The sequence below is a fragment of the Panicum virgatum genome, chromosome 8K (genome assembly GCF_016808335.1).
Source record: "Panicum virgatum strain AP13 chromosome 8K, P.virgatum_v5, whole genome shotgun sequence".
Classification (NCBI taxonomy): Eukaryota; Viridiplantae; Streptophyta; class Magnoliopsida; order Poales; family Poaceae; genus Panicum; species Panicum virgatum.
This window is the reverse complement of record NC_053143.1, coordinates 49,054,696-49,081,507: the sequence shown is the minus strand read 5'-3', so window position 1 is coordinate 49,081,507 and position 26,812 is coordinate 49,054,696. Positions and strand designations below refer to the sequence as shown.

Here is a 26,812-nt window from a genome sequence, read left to right as displayed (position 1 = left end):
CCATGCTTATTCGGCCAACTCTTCGCTCTTTACTCATTGCAATAGCATTCATTAAGCTCAAATGGCAACTCTTTGCATCACTTTCATTGCATTGTACTGTGACGGAAAGTCGAAGGCGGAAAGTCCTGTCGTGCCAGAGAAGTCCTCCTGTGCGCAAAATGCCGAAGGCGGGAAAGTCCTGTTGTGCGGAAAGCCGATGGCTAGGTATGACCTAGCCGTGCTAAAGAGCCGGAGGCAGCCTAAGGAAAGTCCTGTCGCGCGAAATGCCGAAGGCATTGTAATAAAATAGAAATGAAAATGACAAAAGTTTTGTAGGTGCATTAGCTGCCAACTTCAGTATGGTGGTGAGATTCTATCTCTGGTTTTCATATTAAATTGTTGAAACAGCAATAAGTTTTCAGCATGGGCTTCTCATCAAAGATTCATTCTATCAGTAATAGGCTTCTTCTTCAGACATGAGTTTTGTCAGTCAGACCTTCGTCAAAATGGGCATTCGTCACTTCTATGTTGCCTCCACCACGAACCCCAGACAAGAGAGGCTATAGTGAGATCAGGGGACTAGCACCTTCTGGCGAATAAGTCTTGCCCGGTGCTCGTCGTTTCGGCTTCGACGATGACTTCGGACTTCGCCCTCATCGACAGAGTTTGGCTCAAGGGGCTCGCCATCTGCCTTTGGCGACCACGACTTCGGCTTCGACCTCGTCGACAGAGTTCGGCTCGAGGGCCTCGCCTTCTGCCTTTGGCGACCACGACTTCGGCTTCGACCTCGTCGATAGAGTTCGGCTCGAGGGGCTCGCCTTCTACTTCGGCGACGACGACTTCGGCTTCGCCCTCATTGACAGAGTTCGGCTCGAGGGGCTCGCCTTCTGCCTTCGGCGATGATGACTTTGGCTTCGCCCTCATCGACAGAGTTCGGCTCGAGGGGCTTGCCTTCTACTTCAGCGACCACAACTTCGGCTTCGTCCTCGTCAACAGTGTTCGGCTCGAGGGGCTCGCCGTCTGCCTTTGATGACGATGACTTCGGCTTCGCTCTCTTCGACAGGGTTCAGCTCGAGGGGCTCGTTGTCTGCCTTCGGTGATGACGACTTCGGCTTCGCCCTCATCGACAGAGTTTGGCTCAAGGGGCTCGCCTTCTACTTCAGCGACGACTACTTCGGCCTTCGCCCTTGTCGATCCACTTTGACTTGAGGGGCGCCGTCCACCTTCGTCGAAGACCCTCTTCATCTTCAAAATCGAAGTCAACAACTACATGGAGTATCACTGTCATGTATGTGTAGACCCGCTAGGCGTGCGTGCTCTTTTCTTCATCTGTTTTGTCCTACTGGGTTGTCGGATGGAGTTTTTAGCGAGGCGTTCGGGCAGGCGGTCACGAGGGCAATCCTTATGGCCAAAGTTGAGATAGGTCTGGGCCAATTCATATGTATTCAGCTACTATGCTTTGTCATACCAAACAAACCAAAGTAACGGAGGGGCTACTGTTGGAGAAATGGTCCAGCCCATATAGCTAAATGGGCTGATTGTAAAGGTTAAGGGCTCAAAATGTAAATCATGCACTTTTCAGGGGGGTCAGAGGTAAATTGTCACCTCCCTCCCTTCTATATACAGCTGACCCAAGGGGTCGAAGGAAGCTCTCTCTTGAGTTCACTCATATTTGTGTGCCATCTATACATTTCTCCTCTCTCATTGTTTGGCGGACTCACCTCCCCAACAATCCTCCGTTCTGAAGGCACTAGCAATGAGAAGGCGGAGCAAGCCATGGCTGCACTGACGCATGCAACTGAAATGCATCCCCATCATCCCCGCCATGATATACATATTGAATACGAAGGTGTGGTAACTCTTGTAATTATTCTTTCCCGTTATTCTAACACATCTTCCCTGCTTTATTTCCTTCTAACCTTAATTTTGTTTTCAATTCAATCTCAGGTTGAGATGACGAATAACGAAATCGAAGCAAAGATTTGTGTTGGCGCAAATCGCCACATTTGCAGAGATAAAATAGCTCGCCCATGGACAGCACCAAACAACTTGAAACCTGTGAGCGAATGAATCCTGGAAATTGCTCACACATGTAGTGCTATTATCTACTCAGTTTCCCATGGAAATGTCCGTGTGCGTGGGTTAGATTTGGTTGGTTAAGCCTTGTGCACGCTTGGAACCTGGATGTCTTCCTAGCCGGCTAAATTTTACTCCTTTTTTGCAGTACTAATAACTTTGCTCTCTGGCATCAATAATGCGGTGCATGGGAAAGGCAGCGCAATGTGCCGGCCTCAGGAGCCTGCAAACCTTGTATTGTACGTTCTGCTGGTGTCGAGTGCAGCATTAGTTGGATCCCTTGAGGCTCTCAAATTAAAACCAAAATCTTTTGCTTAGTTTCTTCTGCATTGTATTTGTCCTACCGTTGTTCATATATTAATCTTCATGACTGCTGCCTGTATGACGAGGAAGGTCAACATGTTAATTTTCCATAATCTGCCAGTGATACTTCAGAGCGGCGGTGCCTGTATGCATGGTCGCCCGCTCTCTTTCTCTGTAATACAGGCCAACTGATGTAGCATTTCAATGCAACTAGGACGCCTGCTCTGTTTTGGTGTGCAATGACAATATAGGATTACTGGATAGTAGATGAGTTAAGCATGCTCTGTTTCATTGTGCTCTCTTCTGTGCATTACTCTGCCCTGAAGTGCAGAACATGACGCCGACAAGTACCTTCATATTCAGCTACCCTGGACGGACCCACCCACGTACCGGCTGCCGGCAACGCTCGTCAGGACTGAGCTGCCTGCAATTGCATGCTCGCAGCTGACCACGATGGCATGCTCTCTCTCATCGCCGGCCGATGCAGCCCGAAACAAGAAAGTCAGGTCAGCGGTGCCGGGTGTAAAGCGGCAATTGGTAAGGCTTGTAAAGCGATCGAAATGGGATTGTTTTGAGTGTTTACAGCTAGCAATCAGCGATGGAAGGCAACGCTAAGCCGGAAGGTATATTTGCATTGACGAAGCTTTGATCCCTTGCTTAACACACATGGAAAGACGACAACTTGATTAGGACCGAATAAAAAGCTCGCAGCTTGTTTGCTCGCTCGGCTCGACACTAGCTTGGCTCGGCTCATTCTAATTTCTTAACGAGCCGAGCTAACATTTTAGCTCGTTAGTACTCTCTATTCAGCTATGATAGCTATATTTTTAAAATTGAGAAATTCAGTATTGATTGATATATTTAGTCTACCTCGGGGTTTGTTGGGCCAGCACTTAAAACTCCTGGAAACGAGTCTCGCTGAAACATGATTGGAGAAACGAGGAAAAGATGGTTAACGTGATTAATATATTGATAAGCATACTTATTGTTCTTGGTCATTGTGCCAAATAAAAATATAGCTATAAAAATATAGCTATCATAACTGAATGGAGGGAGTATAACAGCGACTTCCAACAGCTCACAAGCCAAACGAGCCACAGGATGCGCGGTCCAACAAAGTCCATCCAGCCCAATAATGTAACCCTAACCCCCTCCCATCGTTGCAATATGAAATGCGGAAACTTAAAGGGAGGGATGAGAGGAAGCGAACTCTCGACACGAGGATTTATCCCATTGTTTGGATTACCACAAAGGCGCCCCTACGTCCATGTTGTTAAAGTACTCACGAAGAGTATCGTTTCCGGCAATCAAGTCTCTTCTGTGAACACAATCACGGTCACCTTGATCCCGATCTTCACTAAGGGAGATTGCCCACGAAGGAGGGGTCTCCGTCCCCCGCACAATGTTGTCGACGCCGCTCCACACTAAACCGGAGGGTTGTTGACGTGCCGGCGAGCCACCAATGCTCCAAGAAGGCCTGCGCACCGAGATACAAGTTTGGTTCACTCTAGAACCATAGCACAAGGATCTAAATCTTATTTGATCACTCACTCAAGAGCTAACCTAGCACTAACACTCACAATGCTTGTGCTAAGGACTAAGGATTTGATCTTTATGCTCTTGGATGGCTTGGAGGTGTTCTTGGGTGTGTGTGTGGGATGTCCAGCAACTCCAGCAAACTCAAAATGGCCGGGGTGAGGCGTATATATAGGCCAACAAGTCTTGTAGCCGTTGCTCCAACGGTCAGCAGAAAACAGCATACTAGCGGATGAACCGATGCCTCTGCATGGGGTGGCGTCGGTTCATCCGGTCACTCTCAGACCTAAAGTAGTCATTGAGCTTCTGACGCACTGTCTGCAGCACCATCGGTTTAACCGATGACTGGGTGTCGGTTAAACCGGTCACTCACAGCACTCAACTAGCCGTTGGACCTCTTTCTCTCCTGCTGACGTCATTACACCGGTGCTATACTCCGATGCACCACCGGTTCAACCGGTGCTAAAGGCGTGGCTCCTGCGCGCTTGACATCGTCTCTGGAATATAGTGCATTGAATGCACCGATGCCTCTCTTCACACCGTCGATTCATCCGGTGCTTCACTTCTTTCTTCACTTGATCTCCAGAGGCGCACAGACTTGTGCCAAAGTCAGGGCGTCGGATCTTCCGACAACCATTGGATGCACCGATGCTAAGGTATCGGTTCTTCCGGTGCTACTGATTTCTGCAGAACTCGTCTAATTCAACGTTACTTTGAGTTCTTTCTTCGTGTTTTGTTTTGTATGGCCTTTTTACTTCATCCCTGTGATCTAAAAATATTTACTTAACAAAAACATTAGTCTAATTAATTGCGTTGTCATTCGATCACTAAAATCACTCGAAATGACATAAATAGTGCCATATTCGTTACACAACAGATCGCATCGCTGCAGCGTCCGCACCGCTTCCACCCGTGTTCCCGCGGTCTTGATCCCGTTGCTCACCTGTCCTTTCTGTCTCCATCCGTCCTCTGCTCCAAGCGTCAGTTCATGGAGGAAGAGGACGAAGTGCAACAAAAGCCTGCAAGCGTTGAATCCAATAGGGCATGGAGGAGGGAGCAGAGCGCATCAGCCAAGCTGGTCTCGGTGAGGATCCCCAAAGGCCGGTGGCTTCAGGCTGCGCTGATTCCAATTGTGCTGCCTTCATGCCTCACTTTGGTCATGCTAATCCAAAATTCGATGGCTTCTTTAGGCTACATTTGCATTTTATTGAGCTATAGCAACCGTGTGTGAATCCAGCTTCTTGTTTGTGGTGATTTTTTTTTCATTTTTGCTTCATCTTACTGCCGTTTTGATCAGTCTGGATGTTTACTGCTCTGGGCTCGCGAGCTGGACTACTGGAGTTGGTCATGTTTACTCTCTCTTTATTTGAGGGGAGTTGGGTGAAATATTAGGATAAACAGATAATAATTAGGGAAAGGAAAGGTATTGGAGAACTACTAAAGCGTATCTTTTTCCCAATACTAGTTTATTAGGAACTAGGGAGGTGACCCGCACATTTGCGTGGCTAGTTTGACTAAGATCTTGTATATTGCTATTATTTAAATGTTGTTATAAATGTTTGGAAAACAACTTATGAAATTTTAGAAATTAAATGTCATCTAGCAAATGAATACTTAAAGTTTATATGTGTTGAGTTTGACATGTTAAAATTGTATTAAAAAGATTCATCTTAGAATATAATTTTATAAAAATATATCTCAATTGTATATTATAAATAATCTATAGCAAAAGGTAGCAGTCAAAGTTGAGTTTATATGTCTAACCTGCTGGTTGGTGGCGAACTGGCGATGACGAAGCATGGCTCCATCATCACGGCATGGGTGTTGAGCCAATGCGTGCCTGATGCCCTTTGTGCCAGCACGTTGACGTAGGCCTTCGCCAGGTGCCAGACCCACTCCTCGGTGCAGCCAGTCATCGACGCCGGCGGCGTGTACACCTTGCTCTCTTGGCGGCGGTGATGCCATCGCGGAGCTCCGGCAGGCTGAACTATGTCCACGGGCATGAGCATGCCGGCCGATGCCGTCCTCGTATAGCCGCGCCTGATGATGTCGTAGGAGTAGTTGAACTCTCGAAGCTGACGTATCCCATGAGCCTTGGCATGTACGCATCCTCGTCCGGCATCGTCAGCTCGCAGTTCGGGTCCGTCTGCGTTGCCCGCCCGCTGCCCCCATGCGGCCGCGCCGATCTAGGGTACGGGTGCTCCCTGACTCGCCTAGCGTTGGGCCGCGGGTTGTTGCCGCTGTCCTCTGGTTGAGGTCGCTGTGCACATCGTAGCGCTAGACAGGTCCTGCTGGTCGTATTCCGCAGGTTGCGGAGTTCATCATCGCTGTAGGGTTTTACCCGCCGCCGGCATCTAGGCTCGGCATCGCTGGGAAGAAGACGCTCTTTTTTTTCTCTTGTTCTTTTATTAATTGATTGTTATTTTATTAATTGATGTTAGAGGTGGGTAATATAGGAATAGGGGTATTTTAGGTTTATTTTTTATAATGGCAGTGGTGGGTAATTTTATTTTTTTCTTTTTTCTCCGATTAACGTGGAAATTTTTAGACCTTGTGAGCGAACGTGGAGGCTTTGTTTGTTGGCCAAATAATAAGATAACTAGCAAGGTGGCCCGTGCTAATAGCGCAGGTAGCTAGTTTTTTATAATTTTTCTTGACGGAATGATATTGAATTTTCATTTTTTTCTATATCCCTTTGGCATATTCTCATGTACCTTTTAATGTCTAAATTTGGAGATTGATTTTAATATTGGATCGCCTTGAATATCGGTGCATTTTTTAGCATGTAAGTCCGATGGTTAATTGTAAGATGTGGTCCCCTTGAATACATTTTTTTCTTTTACAAAGTTTTTTATATGTAGTTATTAAATATATATTTATATAAATGTGGTAGTGATGTTGCAGAAGGCTACAACTTTTAACTTGCTTGTTGGACTTTAATTTATGCCTTATAATATTTTGAATCTTTATTTAGCCTTTCTTTGCAAAATCTTTTATATATATGGTATATTAATGTATAAATGTTTCTTTAAGAAGTTCAGATGGATAAAGTTTTTTATTTGGGCCAGCCCTGGTTTTTTTTTCACTTTGATTTTTGTTTTATTTTTCTTGGCTCATCTCATCACATAAATTAGCCCACTTTAGAGTTGTGTCATATCAGCAATGGATATTTCCAGGTGTGTTTTGCAGGTGTCTCTAATATTTTTCTTGGACTTCTAATTTCTCCAGCTATTTCTGCTGATTTTCCCTCTCACATTTTCTTTATCCATACATTTGAAATCGGTTAGCATTTTCCGCATAGGATGCCCTTCATGGAGAAATTCACTGTGTAGCTCGGCTCGACTGCCCGAGTCCTCCCAGGGTTATCCTGTCGGCTGCAGGCTCATGTTTTTTGTTGGCGTGTGATTGGAGCAGCTGCTCCGGTCATGTCGTGCGGCGTTTGCCCACAAGGCTGCGGCAACAGCACGGCGGCTCCGGCTAGGACACGCCACGGCTCCGGCTGGGATGCGCAGCGAGCGACTTGAATTCTTGGCAAGTGGAGTATCGGCCGAGAAAGAAATCAAAACAACCTGGCGCAGGAACGCAAGCGATCAAGATGTGCAAAATGCCTCATAGGTTATGTTGTTGTTTGAAATATGCTAGTTGGTCATCTATTTATTTACTTGGCTGGAACCTTTCTCTTATCCGAGTCCTATAATTTTATTTATTGATCGGTACCTTTTCAAGTACACATATGTATATGCTATAGAATATGAAATATTTTAATAATTATGTTAAGCCAAGCCAGGTTATGTTGTCATGGGTGAACTCCTTTTCCTCTCCGAGTCATATACCTTTATTTTATTTATTGACTGGTCTCTTTCCAAGTACACATAGGTACATAATATGTTATGGCGTATGAAATATTTTAATAATTATAGTTATTTTTCATCACGTAAGTGTGTTAGTTATCCTTTTACTGGTTTATAAGTAAACTTAACCGTCCTCTATCACATAAGCGTGGTAGTTATCCCCTATAAAACAATCGATCTAGGCCAAACCCGAGGAATCCGATTTGACAGGGTTGCTAAACCGGTCTGCGCAGCCTCACGGTGATTCGGTCCGTTCGCGACCCGCACGATCTAGCGCATTCGATGTGTTGACTGGATTTCACGTCAACCATAAGAAAAAAATGGAGAGATTGAGGAGGAGGGAGGAGCTTAGGCCCCTCCATTGTTTTGCTGCATCCGCCATACTGGGACTGCCTACTGCTGTGCTGCAGCTGCATGAACTCTTGTTGCCCGTGCGTGCGGCCCGTCCGTGTGTGTCTCGGGCTTTCGGCAATCAATCCAATCCCGCTCACTGCCGCAGCTGGGCTTGTTCTTTAAGGCGGCAAGCGTGCAGATGCACACAAGAATGCATGATGCACACATGCCGCGTGCATCCTCCCGTTCCCGTCTGCCTTATTAGCTCGCCGCTGCAACGCCGTCGTCCTCTCTCGTGGTTTTGTGGCACCAGTGTGAAACAGTGTGATGCACACATGCCTCCCACCAGATCAAGCGAGCCGTCCTGCGAAGCACTGAAGCAACCTCCCGGCCACCTGGAAACACATCCCCGCACGTAGAAGACAGCTCTCGCTGCATCTTTATTGAATTAACATGGATTTTTATGATTATTTTGAACCGTTAGATCTTTATAAAATCCGACGGTGCAAATCCTTCTCTTTTTAGTTTAACGTGTGAATGTGAATTTCTAGACCCCTAAATTTAATATGGACTCTTCTAATTAATTTAGACCGTTAGATTTTAATAGAATCCGATGGTGCAAATCCTTCTCTTTTTTAGATTAACGTGGGAATTTCTACACCTCTAAATTTAATATGGACTCTTTTAATTAATTTAGACCGTTAGATCTTCATAAAATCCGACGATGCAAATTCTTCTCTTTTTCAAATTAACGTGGGAATTTCTAGACCCTCTCGGCGAACGTGGTTGCTTCTTTTAACACTCCTTTATTAATATAATAGATAGATTAATTTGGACCGTTAGATCTTCATTAAATACGACGGTTCAAATTCTTCTCTTTTTCAGATTAACGTGGGAATTTCTAGACCCTCTCGGCGAACGTGGTGGCTTCTTTTAACACTCCCTTATTAATATAATAATAGATAGATAATAGGACTACTGGAGATGTTCTTGATGTTCAATAAATCAAACATCACTAAGAATCCGAGAAATAAATTTATAATTCTGCTATTCAGATTCAAAAAATTTTTGGTACAAGTCTTTGAAGAGGTAATAATTGATCATCAATAAATAAAAGCAGGAAAATGCGGAAGCTGGCTAGCTTCTTCTAGCATGAATTGGGATTTCTCGAAGAACACAGCATGCATAAACATGTCTACTAAGTTGAGACTAGCGACTATTGCCTGGGCTTTCCCCGGGGACGGCTAAACTATTGTTGGTACCCGGCATATTCCTGCACCCAGTAGCATGTATAGTCATGGTTATCTGGTTACACACATAACAGTAAGGATCACAAAAATCATAAGCACAAGTGGACGGGGGTCTTGAATTTGTCAAGAAATTGCAATGATTTGTCAATGACACTCCACAGTTGACAGGGACACAGAGCGATGGCCATAATAACAAGTAGTTGGGCCATAATAACAAGTTGTTGAGCGTGTCTCTCTGGACACAAGCCAGATGACGCAGAATTCAATACCCTCGTTAGGTGTAACATGTAATTTGTCAAGAAATTGCAATGCTTTGTCAATGACACTCCACAGTTGACAGGGACACAGAGCGATGGCCATAATAACAAGTGGTTGGGCCATAATAACAAGTGGTTGAGCGTGTCTCTCTGGACACAAGCCAGATGACGCAGAATTCAATACCCTCGTTAGGTCTAACATGTAATTTGTCAAGAAATTGCAATGATTTGTCAATGACACTCCACAGTTGACACGGACACAGAGCGATGGCCATAATAACAAGTGGTTGGGCCATAATAACAAGTGGTTGAGCGTGTCTCTCTGGACACAAGCCAGATGACGCAGAATTCAATACCCTCGTTAGGTCTAACATGTAATTTGTCAAGAAATTGCAATGATTTGTCAATGACACTCCACAGTTGACACGGACACAGAGCGATGGCCATAATAACAAGTGGTTGGGCCATAATAACAAGTGGTTGAGCGTGTCTCTCTGGACACAAGCCAGATGACGCAGAATTCAATACCCTCGTTTGGTGTAACATGTCATCGCTACAGTCGCAAGGGCCACGAACACGACAGGATTCATGAACGTTCTATCGCTACAGCATTCTGCTAGCTCTCCCGTCTACTAAGTCGTTTGACTTTTTTTACTCTAATTTTAATCACTCGTCTAGACTAGAAATAATGTGAGACAAATTTAATGATTATTTTAGACTATTTTTATAATGACAGATGTGGATGTCTTTTTAGAAAACGGAATCAATATCGCAACTATTGTTAAAGACGATTATAGTCCACCGAGGATGTTTCCTATTTTGTAAGAATTTACAGAATTTATATTATTTTTCTAGTATTTCTCGTGAGGATACAGGTGGAGGCACCCTAATTACTAATAGTAAGATTCATAGATGTAATCGGATGATTCGTATTTAGCTAAAATGCTGAATCAGCAGGGAAAGCTTTCACTGCAATGGATGATCTGCTTACCCACCGGAACCCTACCCGAGCGCCGCCGCCCCCTCGAAGCCCGGCTCCCCCATCTCGCCGCCACCCGAGCGGCCACCGGAAGTCCGGTCGGCCGCAAGGAAGGCGGCGGCGGGGCTCCAACTCGCCCCCTCCTTCCCTTTTCCTCTCCTTCCCTCCCCCTCGCCCTCTCTCGGTGACTATCCATGGCGGCGGCGGCTTTTCCCTGGCTGCTCGCGGCCGGTCCGCCTCGGTGCGGCCGGATCTGCGTCCCTGGTCGCCGGATTTGCCCCCTGGTGCTCGGCATGGCGGGGCGCGGCGGCGGTGCTCGCGGTCGGGCGGGGTGTGCGGCGGCGCATCGGCGGCGGCGTGGCCGGCATGGCGCGGCGGGGCGTGCCCTGGCATGACCAGGCGCGGTGGCAGCAGCGGTTGAGGCATGGCGGGTGCGTCGCGGTGCTTGCCACGGCGGCGCCTTTCGCTTCGGGGGCGTGGCTGGGAGTGGCGGCGGCTGCTCCCGTGACGTCGCTGGGGCGTGGACAACGGCGTCCATGGGGCGAGCGGCTTGGTGGCTGCGTCTGGTCAACCTGCGCTGCGGTGCGTCGGCGGCGCCGCGGTGGCGTGTGCCGACATCGGTTTTGCTCAGACATGCGCTGGCGTCGCCATGGTGGCGTCGTTGGCTCGGCCGTGCGGAGGCTCGCTAGCAGCACCATGGTGGTGGGCTAGTGACGCCGACCGTCCTTTCACCGCGGTGGCGATGCGGGTGAAAACCCATCCCTCGTTGGGATGACGTCGATGGCGCCATTGGCGTCATTTCCTTCCTAAAGACGACGTCGAGCATCTCTGGCTTTTCCGGCTTGGAGGCTTCCTTCAGCATTGGCGGCTTCCGAATGGGCATTATTTTCTTTTTCCTTCCTTTTTTGTTTAGGGTTTGGTGTGAGTTGTGGTGGCTCGTGTCGATATCCCAATCCGACCGGGTAGAGTTCACAGTGGCTCAGGTCGATGTCCCAATCCGACCGGGCGGAGTGAAGGTTGTGGTGACTCGTGTCGATGTCCCAATCTGACCGGGCAGGATGTAAGTTTGGTGGCTCGTGTCGATGACCCAATCCGACCGGGCAAAGAGTTGTGGTGGCTCGTGTCGATGTCCAAATCCGACCGAGCATATGTCGTTGTGGCTTGTGTCGATGTCCCAATCCGACCAGCCAAAGTCTGAATGTGTCCCGGTTGATGTCCCAATTCAGTCTGTCGGTGTTGCTAGCTGTTGGTGTTGTAGTGGTAGTTTTTGTAGTTTCTTTTGTGTGGTTTTCGGGCCCGGTTTACCTATAAACAGGGTCAATTCTCTTCTTCTTATTAATATACGCCGGACCGCAAGCTGTTCAGGATCTTTCAAAAAAAAAAACTTTCTCCCCTGCAATCATACTGCCAGTTCAATTCCTCCCGATAAACCACTTCCTTCTCAAATCATGTTCCAAATTTGTCTAACTTGCCATCTTGTCTCAATAACCATAAAGGCAGTGAATCAGTGATAACGCCCATTGTATATTTCTAAAGTCGACACTTACCAGAGCAAGGAACCTTTTTCTATTTCAAAAACAAGGATACCTGTTTTCAGAGGTTTAAGCTTGGTGCAGTTTCTTGAAACTTCATCTATAAAGTATAGTTTGTTAGAGCATAGCCAAAAATTGTGCAGCCCTTGGTGGCATTATAAAAAGATAATTTAGTTCCAAGGAACACTTTCTAAGAAGTTAGTGTAATTCCTTGAAATGCAATTTTGATTTCAAGATGTCACTCTGCTGACTGGCGTACACTGCCGCAGCATGAGTTTGGTTGAACCATACGTGTAAAGCTGGTGAAATTAGAAGAAGAAGAAAAGACTTTTATAAGTATGATGAGTACTTAGATTAGTACATAGAACAGCTGAGCTAGCTACTTTAGGCGTAATTATATCTTACTTTCTTGTTCCACACCAAGTTATCGTTCCCCCTTAATCTCCTATATTTGTTGGATCGTGGAATTGAGAATACGATGTAATGGCATCAGTTCGCCTGGACTGTCGCACATAAAAAATGAACTGCAAAGGCTTGGCACCAAGCTCCAGTGCAGGCTCTGTTTGCCAGCAGGACAGAATGAGAAACTACGCCATCCTCTCCTATCCCTTTCTTCTCCGGTTCTCCATTGCTCCCTTTGTAGCCAGTACAAAACAGAGTTGGCAAATGGAATGCTAACGGGTGACCACAATCTAACTATTACTTAATTGGAGTCTCTTTCGAAGTCTTCACGTGAAGTCACTTGGGATCCTAGATGGACGTCCTAGAAAAAAAGAGAAATTCTATAAATTCTCTAAAAAAGTAAAATATCTGGCCCTGAACCAATATGGTAATCATCATTGATGATAATAGCAGTTGGATTTACTTTATTTTTAAAAATTACCCACATATGCCATTATAATGAATTTGTCTAAAATAATTCCCTATATCTGTATCTTAATTACTCACATCTGTCATTATAGAAAAAACTAGATCCAGCCTATTTTAGATTCTATATCTATGTCTTAATTACCCACATCTGCCATTATAGAAAAAATTAGATCCAGCCTAATTTAGATATTCAAAAATTTAAATCTATAAAATAGTACCGGTCACATCTACCCAAACAATTCTTCTTATTCTCTTCTCCTTATTTAAATCGGAAAGTCCATCCCAAAGGGCTAATAATATATACGTGTACATCTGTCTATTTTTAAGAGAGTTGTCGTCCTTTCGAGAAATAAAATTCGATATTTTTCTGATGAGCAGCATGCAATGGTGTTGATCTAGATAACTGGCACTAAGATAGAGCTGGGCTTACCAGCGGATTAGTCATGATTGTGATGTATACAGGTTAAAGTATATTTACATGCAAAAGAGTTAAAATATATTTGAAGTCTATGTATTATCACTACTGGAGCAACCCCTATCACTGCCAGCTCAAAATGAGCATCATCGCCGGTTCCCCTGTCTGTTGGATTTAAGTCGACAGTGATAGGTTGGACTATCACCGCCGGATCTAGAACCGGCGGTGATGCCCATTTGAAAAAAATAAAAAAATAAATAAAATCAGGCCAGCCACGGCGAGCTCCGCTCCATCCGCGCCGCCGCATGCTGCCCGTCCGCGGCGCCCTTCCGCGGCGTCCCTCCGCCGGCGTGCCCGCCGCCCTTCCGCCCCCACGCGCCCCTCGGCACACGCCGTTGCACCCCTCTGTCTGCGCGCCCGCAGGCCGCACTGCTTGCCGGTCGCCGCTGCGCCCCTCCGCCGTCCACGCTGCCCATGCAGCGCGCCCATGCCGCGTCGCTCGCTCACCTGCGCACCACTTCACGCGGGGTTCCCGCGTGCTCGCCTGTGGAGAGGAGGGGGGCTGGGAGAGGCGGCCGAGGAGAGACCTGGTAGTGGAGGAATGGAGAGGAGTGGCGGAGGGGAAGGGGAGAGCCGGCAGTGGGGAGGAGGGGGGGCGGGAGACGAGGAGCAGGAGGAGAGGAGGGAGGTAGCGGTGGAGAAGAGGAGGAGCAGAGGAAGAGGATAAGACAGGGACAAGAGGGAATGAGTGGTGAGGACGCAACAGAGTGTTAGAAAAAGGGATAGAATTTTCATCACCGCCAGTTCATAATACGACCCGACGGTGATGCTTACCCGTAGAACCTATCACCGCCGGTTCGTAATACGACCCAACGGTGATGTCTACTATCACCGTTGGGTCCAAAGTTAACTGGCGGTGATATGATATCACCGTCGGGTCCAAAGTGAACCGATATCACCGCCGGTTTGATTCAAACTGGCGGTGATGGGGCATTTGCGATGACCAGTTCTATAGTAGTGTATGGTGTATAAATGAAAACTCTATTTGCATAATCCCACTACTAGAAAACGGGCCTTGGGCACCGGCTGAGAAAGGCCAAAGGCACCGGTTTACCAACCGGTGCCCCGCAACCGCGACCATTGGCCTCTACTTAAGACACCGGGTTTTTCAACCAGTGCCTTAGGCTTCCATTGGTACCGGTTATTTCCAACCGGTACCAAAGAGGCTTCCACCCTGACGTAAGGTGGCAGCCCCTTTGGTACCGGTTGGTATTTCCAACCGGTACCAATGACCTTTTCCCTTTTTTCCCAAATCCAGTTTTGTTTGTTATATTTATTACTGTTTATTCTTTTATAATTGCTAAACGCACTCAAGCTCTACAGTACTCTACGTTCATTGGTTGTTCGTGTTCGTTTTCAGAGAATATTTGAAACTAACTAAAAGTGAAATGCGAGCATATAATTAAGCTAATTAGATGAACTAATATATTTACAAATTTACAAGCATTAAGGCATAATGTTTAAAAATATTTACAAATGTACAAGTCATGTTAGCCGTCCAACTACTAGTCCCCTCAGGATGTCGATGAAAGTCCTCTATCGATGTGACCGTCGTGGTAGAACTCGACTCTAGGATCCAAGATCTCGTTCAAAATGAATCCGGCGAGCTGCTTGCACACGGCGTTGATCCGATCAGTAGAGTAACATTCATCCCCCATTTCAGACATCTATCATTTAGGAAAAAAGCATTAACATTATGTGTGTTAGTACAATTATGAAAATATACTAGTGAACGGTTTGGACGTACTCTCATTTCTTCATCAGTAGCCTTTCCGCATGGAGTCATGATGTGCAAGTAGTCGCATACGTAGTACCCGCACCAATCAGTTCCTTGTTGTTGTCTCGCACACTTAAGGAGAAACAAATAAATTACTCAATTTAGAACAATTTGGGATTATATACTTAACTAGACAAATCTTTATGAATGAACATACCGGATAATCCATGTTAACGTTCAGTTCGGGCCTCCATTGACCACGCCCTTTGTTATTTTTCACAAATTTTTTCCAAACCCTGCGCTCAAAGTTAAGTTTGATATTCAGGAATTGTTATTAACAGAAAAAAGATTTGATTGTGCAAACTGAACTTACCTGTTCAAGGGGTCTATGATATGTTGGATTGCGGACTTTGGATTTCTCATTGAGTCAAAGACTATAAGATTGCCGGTCTCTACGGAAAGTATGAGTAAAATCCAATGATAACTGCAGATATAGATAGGATATATACATAAATGTATTAGACAACTTAGTATTTATTTAGTAATATAACAGAGGTTTGAGTCGATCAAGGCTTACCCAAAGTTGTATGGTATGAATATATAGGATTTGTAACTTTGCCTAGTCAACGAATCATACATGTTTTCGCACGTTTCCTTGTAACTTTCGTTGATCAATTTCTGGTTGACTAGCAAAGGAGACATGAAGCCGATCTAATGGTGCCATCTAGATTTTCGGCTTCTTTGGATCTCCTGTCTAAACGATGCAATAGAAATTTTATAATGCACACATATAATTATGTTCTTGTTAACAAAAAGTATTAATGTAGAGGTAAGTGATACTTACAAAACCCAAATGGTGATGATAGAGGCGTCGAGGGCTTGTTGATGGTAAATGTGATATAAATTTTGGAAGTACACCCAGAAGTCGTCCTCCCCGCGGAAGAAATCATGGTCACGATACTTGACTCCAAACATTTTCCCTTCGTCTTTCGCCATTCGCAGGTACCATCTATGCAAATTGAACATCTGCGTGCCTAGACTTTTCTCCTCTTCCTCAGTGACAAACGGTTTTCCATGCTGGAATGGAGTAATAGTGCGAGCGACAGGGATTTTTGCCTCCACATGCCCCGTTGCCTCCTCTAGCGTTAATCCAGTTTCAGAAAGAAATATTGGGGCCTGTAGGTCCGCCTGGAGTTGTACGTCCGTCGGGTGTAGGAGTGGCAACCCTGGCACCCGGAGGGGCTCGAGTTCTTTTTGTTGTGTGCTAGTGTTAATCCAGTTTCAGAAAGAAATATTGCGGCCTGTAGGTCCACCTGGAGTTGTACGTCCGTCGGGTGTAGGAGTGGCAACCCTGGCACCCGGAGGGGCTCGAGTTCTTTTTGTTGTGTGCCAAGCTGAGGAATGGTCTTGCCACATTTTTTCTTCAGATTTCTCACCTTGTGTGCCTTTGTCAGAGTACGATCATAGTCCGAGGGTAAGCTTTTCGATTTTGGTGGGTTGTCTAGGTTTGCGAGAAGCTTTTTCACTAGTTCTAGAGGTATCTTTTCCCTCAGCGGGGGGACTTTAGGCTTCGATTGTTCTTTTATATATCGAGCAGTCTCCTCTTCCAACTCCTCAGCGGTTTTCTCGTAGGTTAATTGTCTTTCGACCGTTTTCTGCTTCTTCTTTGAGGGTCCAGCCGCTGGGAGGGATGCTGTCTTTTTCTTTCCCTTTTCTAGTGTAGGAGGAGTTGGAGTACTCGTGGCCCTTTGCGCCGGCGGAGACGGTGGTGAAGGAGGTGGTAGTGGGGACGGCGGTGAGGTAGGCCGCGGAGACGGGCGATCGGTCTGCACGGGAGCCGTTGTGCTTGCAGTAAGTTTGATGTCGGCCTTGCGCCATAGAACGACCCCGTGCAGTGCGTCTCCCAATGTCTTCTCTCCATCCCCTCCAACGAAGTCGAGCTCAAGATCCTCATTGTTTCCAACTATCTGCTCGACTGTGATGGAGGTGTAGCCAGGAGGTATCGGCCTTCCATGAATTGTAGTAGAAGGATTCAGGGGCAGGGCTGACCCGTATGCGACATGAATGGATATATTTCTTGCTCGCACATGAAGCTCGCACGGTGTCGGCATGGTGACATCATCCACTGGATACCTCTGGTCATCTACCGCCGTTGGCTCAATCTGGGGTTGCTGTTCCGCTTGTACGTCGGGCGCCGCCGTGGTTGCACAGCTGCTGCGTCGCTGAGAGGCCGGGCTTATCACAACATCCGGGTGCGACCCAGCAGTGCCCCTTTGGTTCAGAGCTAGCTGCACCGCCTCATTGACCCTGGCGTCCATCTGAGATTCGAAGGACGCAACCTTCTTGTTCATCTTTTCTTCTATGGCACAAAGTTTCTCTTCCTGTTCGGCTTTGCTCTTTCGGTGAGTCTTGTAAGAGGGATCTCCGTTCCAAGCAACTTTCCATGGGACCACGCCGATGCCGCGGGCTCGTCCAGGGTGTTCCGGATTCTTTAATGCCCTTGTCAGCTCATCATTATCCCTTTGAGGATGGAATGTTCCTTGTTGAGTCTCATCTATTGCAGCGACTAGATCGCGGGACACTTCTTGTATATGCTCGGGCACGACCAAACTTCCATCCAACTGGTTTAGTGTCACGCCATTAGCAAATAACCACCACTTGGATCTATCCGGCCAATCCCAAGTCGTCGGCCTGATGCCTCTATCTATAAGGTCCTGCTCCATCTTCTGCCATTTTTTAACTGACTTCTTATACCCGCCAGCCCCAAGGTGGTGGCTGTACTTCTTATTTGCTGCATTCACCTTAGCTTGTTCGGATTTTTTTGGGCTTCCTCTGATAGTTTGTATTGTTTGAACTCCTCCCAGTATGGTTTAACCTGAGGAAGATCGTCCCAGTTCGGCTCCTTATCCTTCTTGATGTAATTGGTGTACAACTTCTTCTTGAAAGTTGCAAAGGCAAGGACCATCTTTCTCAAGGCACATTTCTTCACAAGTTCTTGGTCAACTCCTTCAGAAAGAGTGAACATATCCTTGAGTTCTGCCCATAGCATTTTCTTCTGATGTGCAGGCACGGCGTGTTGCTGTTCTTCGGGTTTGGTCGTTTTCCATAGTCTTGTGGTGATCGGAATGCTCTGTCCACTTTTCTCCACTGCGACCCATCAGCGGGGTGTCTCAACATATTGTCTTGCTTACGTTCTTCTTTGTGCCATCGCATCAATTTAGCATTCGTTTTGTTCATGAACAAACGTTTCAGACGTGGTATTAGAGGAAAATACCACATCACCTTGGCAGGCACCCTCTTCTTGACACGCATCCCCTCAACGTCGCCTGGATCATCTCGAGGGATCTTATACCGGCATGCGTTGCATACAGGGCATGAATCCAAATTTTCATACTCACCTCGATATAGGATGCAGTCATTAGGACAAGCATGTATCTTCTGTGCCTCTAATCCTAAATGACAAACAACTTTTTTTTGCCTCGTATGTTGTCTCCGGCAAGGTGTTACCCTCAGGGAGTAAGTTTTTTATAAGTTTCAGCAACTCCTCGAATCCCTTGTCAGACAAACCATTTGATGACTTTCATTGCAATAATTCCAATGTGGTACCCAACTTCTTTTGGTCTTGTTTGCAATCAGGGTACAACAATGTTCTGTAGTCCTCCAACATACGCTTCAGATCTCTCGATTCCTTTTCCGTTTCGCCACCTTCCTCAGCTTCGCGCAGCATCTGACCAAGATCATCTTCTACAACGTATCCTTCGGTATCTTCTTCAGGCTCACCCATTGCAGTGTCATTGAAAAAGGAATTATAATTGGCTGCAAAGTTAGGAATCCTGTCCTCTTCTTCTACATTATTATCCAGCACAATTCCTCTTTCGCCATGCTTGGTCCAAACATAGTAGTTCGGCATGAAACCACTATTGAACAAGTGACTATGGATGGTTCTTGATGATGAGTAATCCTTCTCATTCTTACAGAATTTGCATGGACAACGAATGAAACCGTCATACTTGTGTTTCTCGGCCGCTTCTATGAATTCATGCACGCCATCAATGAACTCCTTTGAACGCCGATCGGCCATGTACATCCATTGCCGACTCATCTAGGTCCACAATACATTTATATACATCATTGTAGTGTACAAATAGTACATTCATACTATAATAAATTTGAATTCAAATATATAATTGATAATGCTTATAACTATAATAAATAGATACTATTCACTTATCAAATAAATTAAATGATAACTGCTTCTAAAAACCAATTGCTAAGTTATGGAGAAAAATAACTAACCTTTTTTGAAAAAAAACAAAAATTCGCCTCCCCTCTCCTCACTCAACTGCCATGAACAGTGAGTTCACGGCAGCTTGGAGGGGGGAGGGGTTGGGGTATTTATAGGCGTGGCTCAAAGGCACCGGTTGGTGCTCAACAACCGGTGCCAAACAAAAGGCATAGGCACCGGTTGATGTTACTAACCGGTGCCTTTGTTGTGGGCACGTGGCGGCACCGGGCCATGGCAAAATCCGGTGCCATTGTCCACCCTTTAGGCACCGGTTGGTTCCACCAACCGGTACCTATTCCTCCTTGTGCTTTTGGTACCGGTTGGTGGCACTAACCGGTTCCTATATTAAAGTTTTGGTACCGGGTGATGCTTTAACCTGGTACCAAACACCTTACCTTTGATCGCCGCTGGCCAAAGGTACCAGCTGCTTTTGCAGCCGGTACTGATGCGTGGCATTAGTACCGGTTGCAACAGCAGCTGGTATCTTTGGCCAGGACTTTTGGCCTGTTTTCTAGTAGTGTCCCTTCACTCCAAACTGTAAGTTATTTTACACTAAATAGACTAAAATATGTCTTGATCTATATTTTTCCATAAACTTAGTCAAAATTAGATGAATTTTGTTTAGGGCAAAGATTGAGAGTGAAATATTTAGGTACGACGAAAGATAAAACAAACTATAATTTAAAATAGAGGGAGTGTTAACTAGGGACATATAACTATAAATTGCTTGCCCGTGCTTGAGGTATTGGAGGGGAGTTGGGTGAAATATTGGGATAAATAAATAATAATTGGGGGAAGGAAAGGTATTGAAGAATTGCTAAAGCATATCTTTTTCTCAATGCTAGTTTATTAGGGAAAGGAGGACTACTGGAGATGTTCTTGATGTTCAATAAATCAAATATCACTAAGAATCCGAGAAATAAATTTATAATTCTACTATTCGGACTCGAAATTTTTTTGGTACAAGTCTTTGAAGATGTAATAATTGGTTCATCAACAAATAAAGCAGGAAGATTTGGTACCCGGCATATTCCTGCACCCAGTAGCATGTATAGTCATGGTTATCTGGTTACACATAGAACAGTAAGGATCACAAAATTCATAAGCACAAGTGGACGGGGGGTATTGGATTTGTCAAGAAATTGCAATGATTTGTCAATGACACTCCACAGTTGACAGGGACACAGATTGATGGCCATAATACCAAGTGGTTGGGCCATAATAACAAGTCGTTGGGCGTGTCTCTCTGGACAAGCAGATGACGCAGAATTCAATACTCTTTTTAGGCGTATCGTGCCATCGCTACAGTCGCAAGGGCCACGAAAACGACAGGATTCATGAACGTGCCATCGCTACAGCATTCTACTAGCTCTCCCGTCTATTTATGACTTCACCTTCATCCCACCGCCGGGCTCTCCATCCTGTCCAAGGCAACTGCAAGGCAGAAACCTCGAGCGAGCTAACTGAGCCAGTAACGAGTCTCCATTCAGAACCAGCAGCACTCAGTGATTCATGGAGGTCGTGACGGGGGCACTGCCGAGCCTCCTCCCCAAGCTTGCTGAGCTGCTTGCTGGCGAGTACGGTCTGCAAAAGGAGGTGAAGGGGGGGATTATCTTCCTCCAGGCTGAGCTCGAGAGCATGCAAGGTGCCCTCAAGAAGATCTCCAAGACGCCAGCAGACAAGCTTGATGACCAGGACAAGATCTGGGCAAGGAAAGTGAGGGAGATGTCCTACGACATAGAGGACACTATTGACACGTATATGGTGCGGTGCAAGGGGGGAAGGAAGCCGGCTGAACAGCATGGCTTCAAGGAAGCCATTGACCGGACCCTCAAATGGTTCAGGCAGCCCATGATCCGCCGTAAGATTGCTACGGAGATCAGAGAAATCAAGAGCCATGTCGAAGAGGTAGCCATGCGACGTGATCGGTACAAAGTCAATGACACTGATGTTGCTAAGCCTGTGGCCATCGATCCTCGGTTATTATTTGCTCAGTATGAGGTTAAAGAGCTCGTTGGCATCGATGAGGCGAGAGAGGAGGTAATCCGGATTCTAATGGAAGGCAATACGGAAGTGTCCAAGCAGCATGGCAAGATAGTTTCCATTGTTGGGTTTGGAGGCCTGGGGAAGACTACTCTTGCTGATGTGGTGTACAAAAAGATCAGAGCACGATTTGATTGCTCAGGTTTTGTTTCTGTATCTCAGACACCTGACCTGAAGAAACTATATAAGGAGTTGTTATATGATCTTGACAAGACAATGAATGTAGAAACATTGGATGAGAGGCGGCTCATAGAATTACTCAGAGAATTCCTTCAAGATAAAAGGTACGAAAGCACTCCTTTCATCAATTTCTACATATAAAGTTTTTTTTAGCCACTGATAATTTGCACCCTCTGTTCACGATACTCCTTCCGTCAATTATACATATGAAATACAAGGCTAGATATAGTTCATTAAATGTTCATGCATGGCCCCTAATAAATTGCAAAACACAACCACTTAAGATTTATCACACAAGCCTATCAACCCATGCTTCCGCACGGGTTAATTAGAATTAATATAAAAATAAGACTTACAGCCAAAAGAGCCTCCAATTAGTAATAGTAAGATCGTATTACATGCAAATAGTTTCTTGACTGGACTTAATTTTTGTTTTGGCAAACATTCTGAGTGGACTTATTTTAGTTGTCCACGAACTTGCTAAACCAGCTGCTCCGTATATATTTTAGTCTAACCATTCAATCATTAGTAGTGTTCCAGTTAACTTAATTTGCATACAGCTGCAATATGAACAATATTAGAACTCTTTTCTATCCTAATAACGTGGTGTTGTTTTCTCTGACAACGCAGAAGAGCTGCGTGTCATTTCATTAAGAAGAAGATAACATGTGGTATGTGTAGTTAATTTGTTGTTGATGATTTTTTTTAAAGATTATACAGTACAACTCAAGCACTCACAACACACACTCATCCATATGAACACACGTACGCAAACCCTACTCCTATAAGCATCTTCGAAGGCTGAGATGACAAATCATTGAGATTGACGAAGTCATCATAGGCACCTCACTGTCCACGGGAATGGCACCTACCACTGAATATAAGATGTGTTTTGCCTGATAATAATGATTTATGAGATATCTCAGAAAATTATTATATGTGCTTTGCCTGATAATAATGTTGGATACACTATTATTACAACTATTCATATTCCTAATGTATAGAAGAACATTTGGTAATGGTCTAATGGAAACAAAGGCTTGCCTTGTTTTGGCAAACATTCCGAGTGGACTTATTTACATGGACTTGCTAATCCAGCTGCTCCCTAGCTATTTTAGTTTAATCATTATCATAGTTGTCCAGTTAGCTTAATTTGCATAAAGCTGGTATATGAACAATATTAGAAATTTTTTCCATCCTAAAACCAAAAGTTTTTTTCTAATAACTTGTGATATGTGTAGGTATTTTGTTGTTGTTGATGATATATGGGATATCTCAGTTTGGAATATGATTAGATGTGCTTTGCCTGATAATGATGTTGGATACACTATTATTGCAACAACCCGTATTTCTGATGTTGCTGAACAAGCCGGTGGTGCTTACAAGCTGAAACCCCTTTCTCCATACAACTCACGGAAACTATTTTTTAGAAGAATATTTGGTAATGAAAACAAAGATAGCGATGAAGAAACAGTAAAATGTCCATATAAGGAGCTGGATGAAGTATCTGATAGAATACTAAAAAAATGTGGTGGTGTGCCCTTAGCAATTATTACGATGGCTAGTTTGCTAGCTTGCAAAGTAAGAAATAAAATGGAGTGGTATGAGGTGTACAACTCTGTTGGTACTGGTATGGAAAATAATATGGATGTGGAGAATATGAGAAAGATTTTATCTTTTAGCTATTATGAGCTGCCAAGCCATCTAAGGACTTGCTTGTTATATTTAAGCATGTTTCCTGAAGATTTTGAAATTGACAAGGACCGTTTGATTAGAATGTGGATAGCTGAAGGTTTTATCCAACGTGACCAGGGGAAGAGTCCATTTGAAATAGGAGAGTTTTACTTCAATGAGCTCATAAACAGAAGTATGATCCAACCGATACAAGATCAATATGGCATGCTATATCTATATGGCATGCTAAATAATTGCCGCATACATGATATGGTGCTCGATCTTATCCGTTCCTTGTCAAGTGAGGAAAACTTTGTTACTGTACTGAGTGATATGGATAGCACATCTCCGTCAAATACGATTCGGAGGTTGTCCCTTCAAAATGGCAAGAAAAGTCACGTGATGGCTCAAGGTACTGGAAACTTGTTGCAACATGCAAGGTCAGTTGTTGTCTTCCCATCTGCCGTTGCTCAAGTACCTGCTCTTGGCAGCTGCCGAGTTTTACGTGTACTGGATCTACAGGATTGCAACCTTTCACAGACTAATAGCCTTAAGTACCTTGGAAATTTATACCAGTTGAGGTACTTAAGTCTATATTCTACGCATATTTCTCAGCTCCCGGAAGAAATAGGAAACCTGCAGTTTCTACAAACATTGGATGTGAGGAGCAATCCTATTTCCATCTTGCCTTCAAGTGTTGTCGAGCTAAGAAATTTGATGTGCCTAGACTTTGAATCGATTACAAGAGTGCCAAATGGAATTGGAAACCTAACATGCCTTGAGCAGTTGTCATGGTTATGCATTGATGGGTCCACCATAAACATTATAGAGGAGTTGGGCCAGCTAACTGAACTGAGGCAGCTGTGTATTCTATTGGACAAGTGGAATGACAAGTTGTTGGAGTGCCTACACAAGTTACAAAAGATCATGGATCTAGTTATCACAGTCCATCCTGGTCAACGCAGCATCGGTGGATTGGATGCCTGGGTCGCTCCTCGACATCTCCGTTTCTTGGATACAAAACACGGCTGTTGGTTTTCTACACTGCCTACTTGGGTGAATCCATCGTTTGTTCCGGTTCTCAGCTGCCTACTGATTTCCGTGAGGGAGCTACATCAGGTGGATCTCGACATCCTCGGGAGGTTGCCAGCTCTCTGCTTTCTACAGCTGGAGGTGGACAATAAGAACCTGGGAATCCTTCAGGGGTTAATTGTTAGTCCTTGTTCGTTCCCGTGCCTTGAATTGTGTTACTTCTGGGAATTTGTATGGCCAGTGGTGTTTCAAAAAGGAGCTATGCCAAGGCTCAGAGAGCTTAGGCTGGAGCCGTTGTTTTATGTGCGGGAGGCAAGAGGAGTTGGCAGCAGCGATGGTGGTCTCGACTTGGGCCTGGGGAACCTGCCATCGCTGCAGGACGTCAGAGCTGAGCTCCTATGTGAAGGTCCTAGCGAGGAGGAGGCCAAGCAAGCCAAGGCTGCGCTGACGCATGCAGCTAAAATGCATCCCAATCATCCCATACATGGTATATATATAGAAGTATATTGATTGTGAAGGTGCGCTAGCTCCTGTCCTTATTCCTTGCGTTAGTTTTTTCCCACCCTGTGCCATTTTTTCCCGCTTTGTTTTATTACAATCTTAATTGAAGATGAAGGAGGGTTAGCTCCTGTTGTTATTCCTTGCTACTCCCCTTCTACATTTCTTCTAAACTTAATTTGCGTTTATTTTTCCCGGTTTGTTTCCTCAGAATCGGATGATGGATCTTGGACTGACAGTGCTAAAAGGTATATAAGCCAGCCTGACTCCTGTTGTTCAATATAACCCCATTTTCCACCTTATTCTAATCATAGTTTTGTATATTTGTCTCATACTAGACAGCAAAATTTTTATTCTAAAATTAATTGCGTTTGTTTTTTCGTGCCCTGTTGCCAGACGGGCTCTAGTTGTCCCCCCCCCCCCCCCCCCCCCCCCCCAAAGTCCTAAATTTCCCCTCTTCATCTTCTTCTAATCTTATTTTTTTCGATTTCTGTCTTAGATTGAGATGATGAATAACGAACCGGATAAAAGATTTGAGTTAATGCAAATGATAAGTTGCTGGTGGAGCTTCGCCACATTTGCAGAGATTAGATTGCTCACGGCTCACCCGAGTACCAAACAACTCGAACCTGTATGTAGTTATGTTATCTACTCAGTTTCCCATGGAAATGCCATGTCTGTGGGTTAGATTTAGTTGGTTAAGAACTATTACGATGTCTGTGGGTTAGAACCTGTAACAACTCGAACCCTTTTTTGCAGTACTGATGTTGCTCTCTGGAGTTATTTTGCATGAGACTTCAGAGCATCGGTGCCGGAATGCATGGTTTTTTTGAGGGGTCAGGAATGCATGGTCAATCGCTCTGTTTCTTTCTAATACAGGGCACCTGTATGTAGTGATGTTATCTACTCAGTTTCCCATGGAAATGCCACGTCTGTGGGTTAGATTTGGTTGGTTAACAACTATTACGATGTCTGGCTTCTGCACACTTGGAACCTGGAGGCCTTCCTAGACGGCTCAATTTTACTCCCTTTTTTGCAGTACTGATGTTGCTCTCTGGAGTTATTTTGCATGAGACTTCAGAGCATCGGTGCCGGAATGCATGGTTTTTTTGAGGGGTCAGGAATGCATGGTCGATCGCGCTGTTTCTTTCTAATACAGGGCAACTGATGTAGCATTTCATTGCAACTAAGACGCCTGCTCTGTTTTGGTGCGCAACGAGAATATGAGATCACTAGATAGATAGTAGTGGTTCCCCATGCTCTGTTTCGTTGTGCTCTGTTCTAAGGATTACTCTAGTCTGCACAACATGGTGCCAAAGCATGAATGTCGGGTCAGCGGTGCCAGGTGTGCGGTCACCTTCTAGTTCTAGCAAAGATCGCACCCATTGCTTATTTTCTGCATTGTGCTCTGTTCATCTCATCTCATCTGTTATTATTGATGCATTGCATGGATGATTTGATGACCCCCTATGCTCTGTTTCCGTGTGCTCTGTTCTGTGCATATCTCTGCTCCAACCAACCGGCTGTCGGCAACACTCGTCGGGAGCGAACTGCCTGCATGTCCGCATTCTGTCTTCATCACCCCGGTCTGTCATTCAGGCCGAGTCTGCATGATCTCATAGGAGCAAAAATCTTCCGAGCGGGTTGGCCATGGACATGAGCGAAGAACGGCATCATAGTAGTATCTTACCAATACTGTTTCGGCACCATGTTCTACTAGAACATGGCCGGACGCCGTGTTGCCCCGCCTCCCCACATGGGCATTCGTCACGCCTCTCCCCGCAGGCCACCTGAGGCGCCCACCCCCGGATCACCTGGCCCCTTCCGCCCTCCTCGAACCCGTCTGGAAGTGGCGCCGATTCCGGCCGGGGAGCAGTGCAGAACGGGAAGAGAACGGCGTGGGAACGCGGAGGAGAAGGTGGGCGGCAGCGTGTGAGCAGAA

The 26,812-nt window shown here is 45.4% G+C and overlaps 1 protein-coding gene and 1 long non-coding RNA gene across 11 annotated transcripts; both read left to right on the top strand.

The window, feature by feature from the left end:
* Positions 1-1,655: 1,655 nt before the first annotated feature.
* On the top strand, positions 1,656-2,474 carry LOC120645020. The gene is made up of 2 exons (XR_005664059.1): positions 1,656-1,828; positions 1,927-2,474. It is a non-coding gene; the product is annotated as an uncharacterized LOC120645020 (long non-coding RNA).
* Positions 2,475-20,839: 18,365 nt separating this feature from the next.
* LOC120645012 (disease resistance protein RGA5-like) lies at positions 20,840-25,911 on the top strand. 10 transcript variants are annotated; one of them, XR_005664049.1, is made up of 6 exons: positions 20,841-21,770; positions 22,908-24,513; positions 24,614-24,890; positions 25,082-25,118; positions 25,370-25,501; positions 25,630-25,911. XR_005664049.1 is itself a non-coding variant. In XM_039921755.1 (4 exons), exons 1-2 carry the CDS (start codon positions 20,956-20,958, stop codon positions 24,880-24,882), a joined length of 2,790 nt encoding a protein of 929 aa, XP_039777689.1. In that variant the 5' UTR covers positions 20,840-20,955; the 3' UTR covers positions 24,883-24,890; positions 25,082-25,118; positions 25,630-25,710. The 10 variants fall into 10 exon arrangements, 3 of the variants coding, with proteins under 3 accessions (XP_039777689.1, XP_039777688.1, XP_039777687.1); XR_005664050.1 differs by having other exon boundaries at positions 25,370-25,505; positions 25,761-25,911; XR_005664045.1 differs by having other exon boundaries at positions 22,908-24,890.
* Positions 25,912-26,812: the final 901 nt, after the last annotated feature.

Coding starts and splice junctions, on each gene's coding strand:
- LOC120645012 (XM_039921754.1), top strand. CDS start 20,956: ATGGAGGTCGTGACGGGGGCACTGCCGAGCCTCCTCCCCAAGCTTGCT. Junction 21,771..22,907: donor GAATTCCTTCAAGATAAAAG/GTACGAAAGCAC, acceptor TGATATGTGTAG/GTATTTTGTTGTTGTTGATG.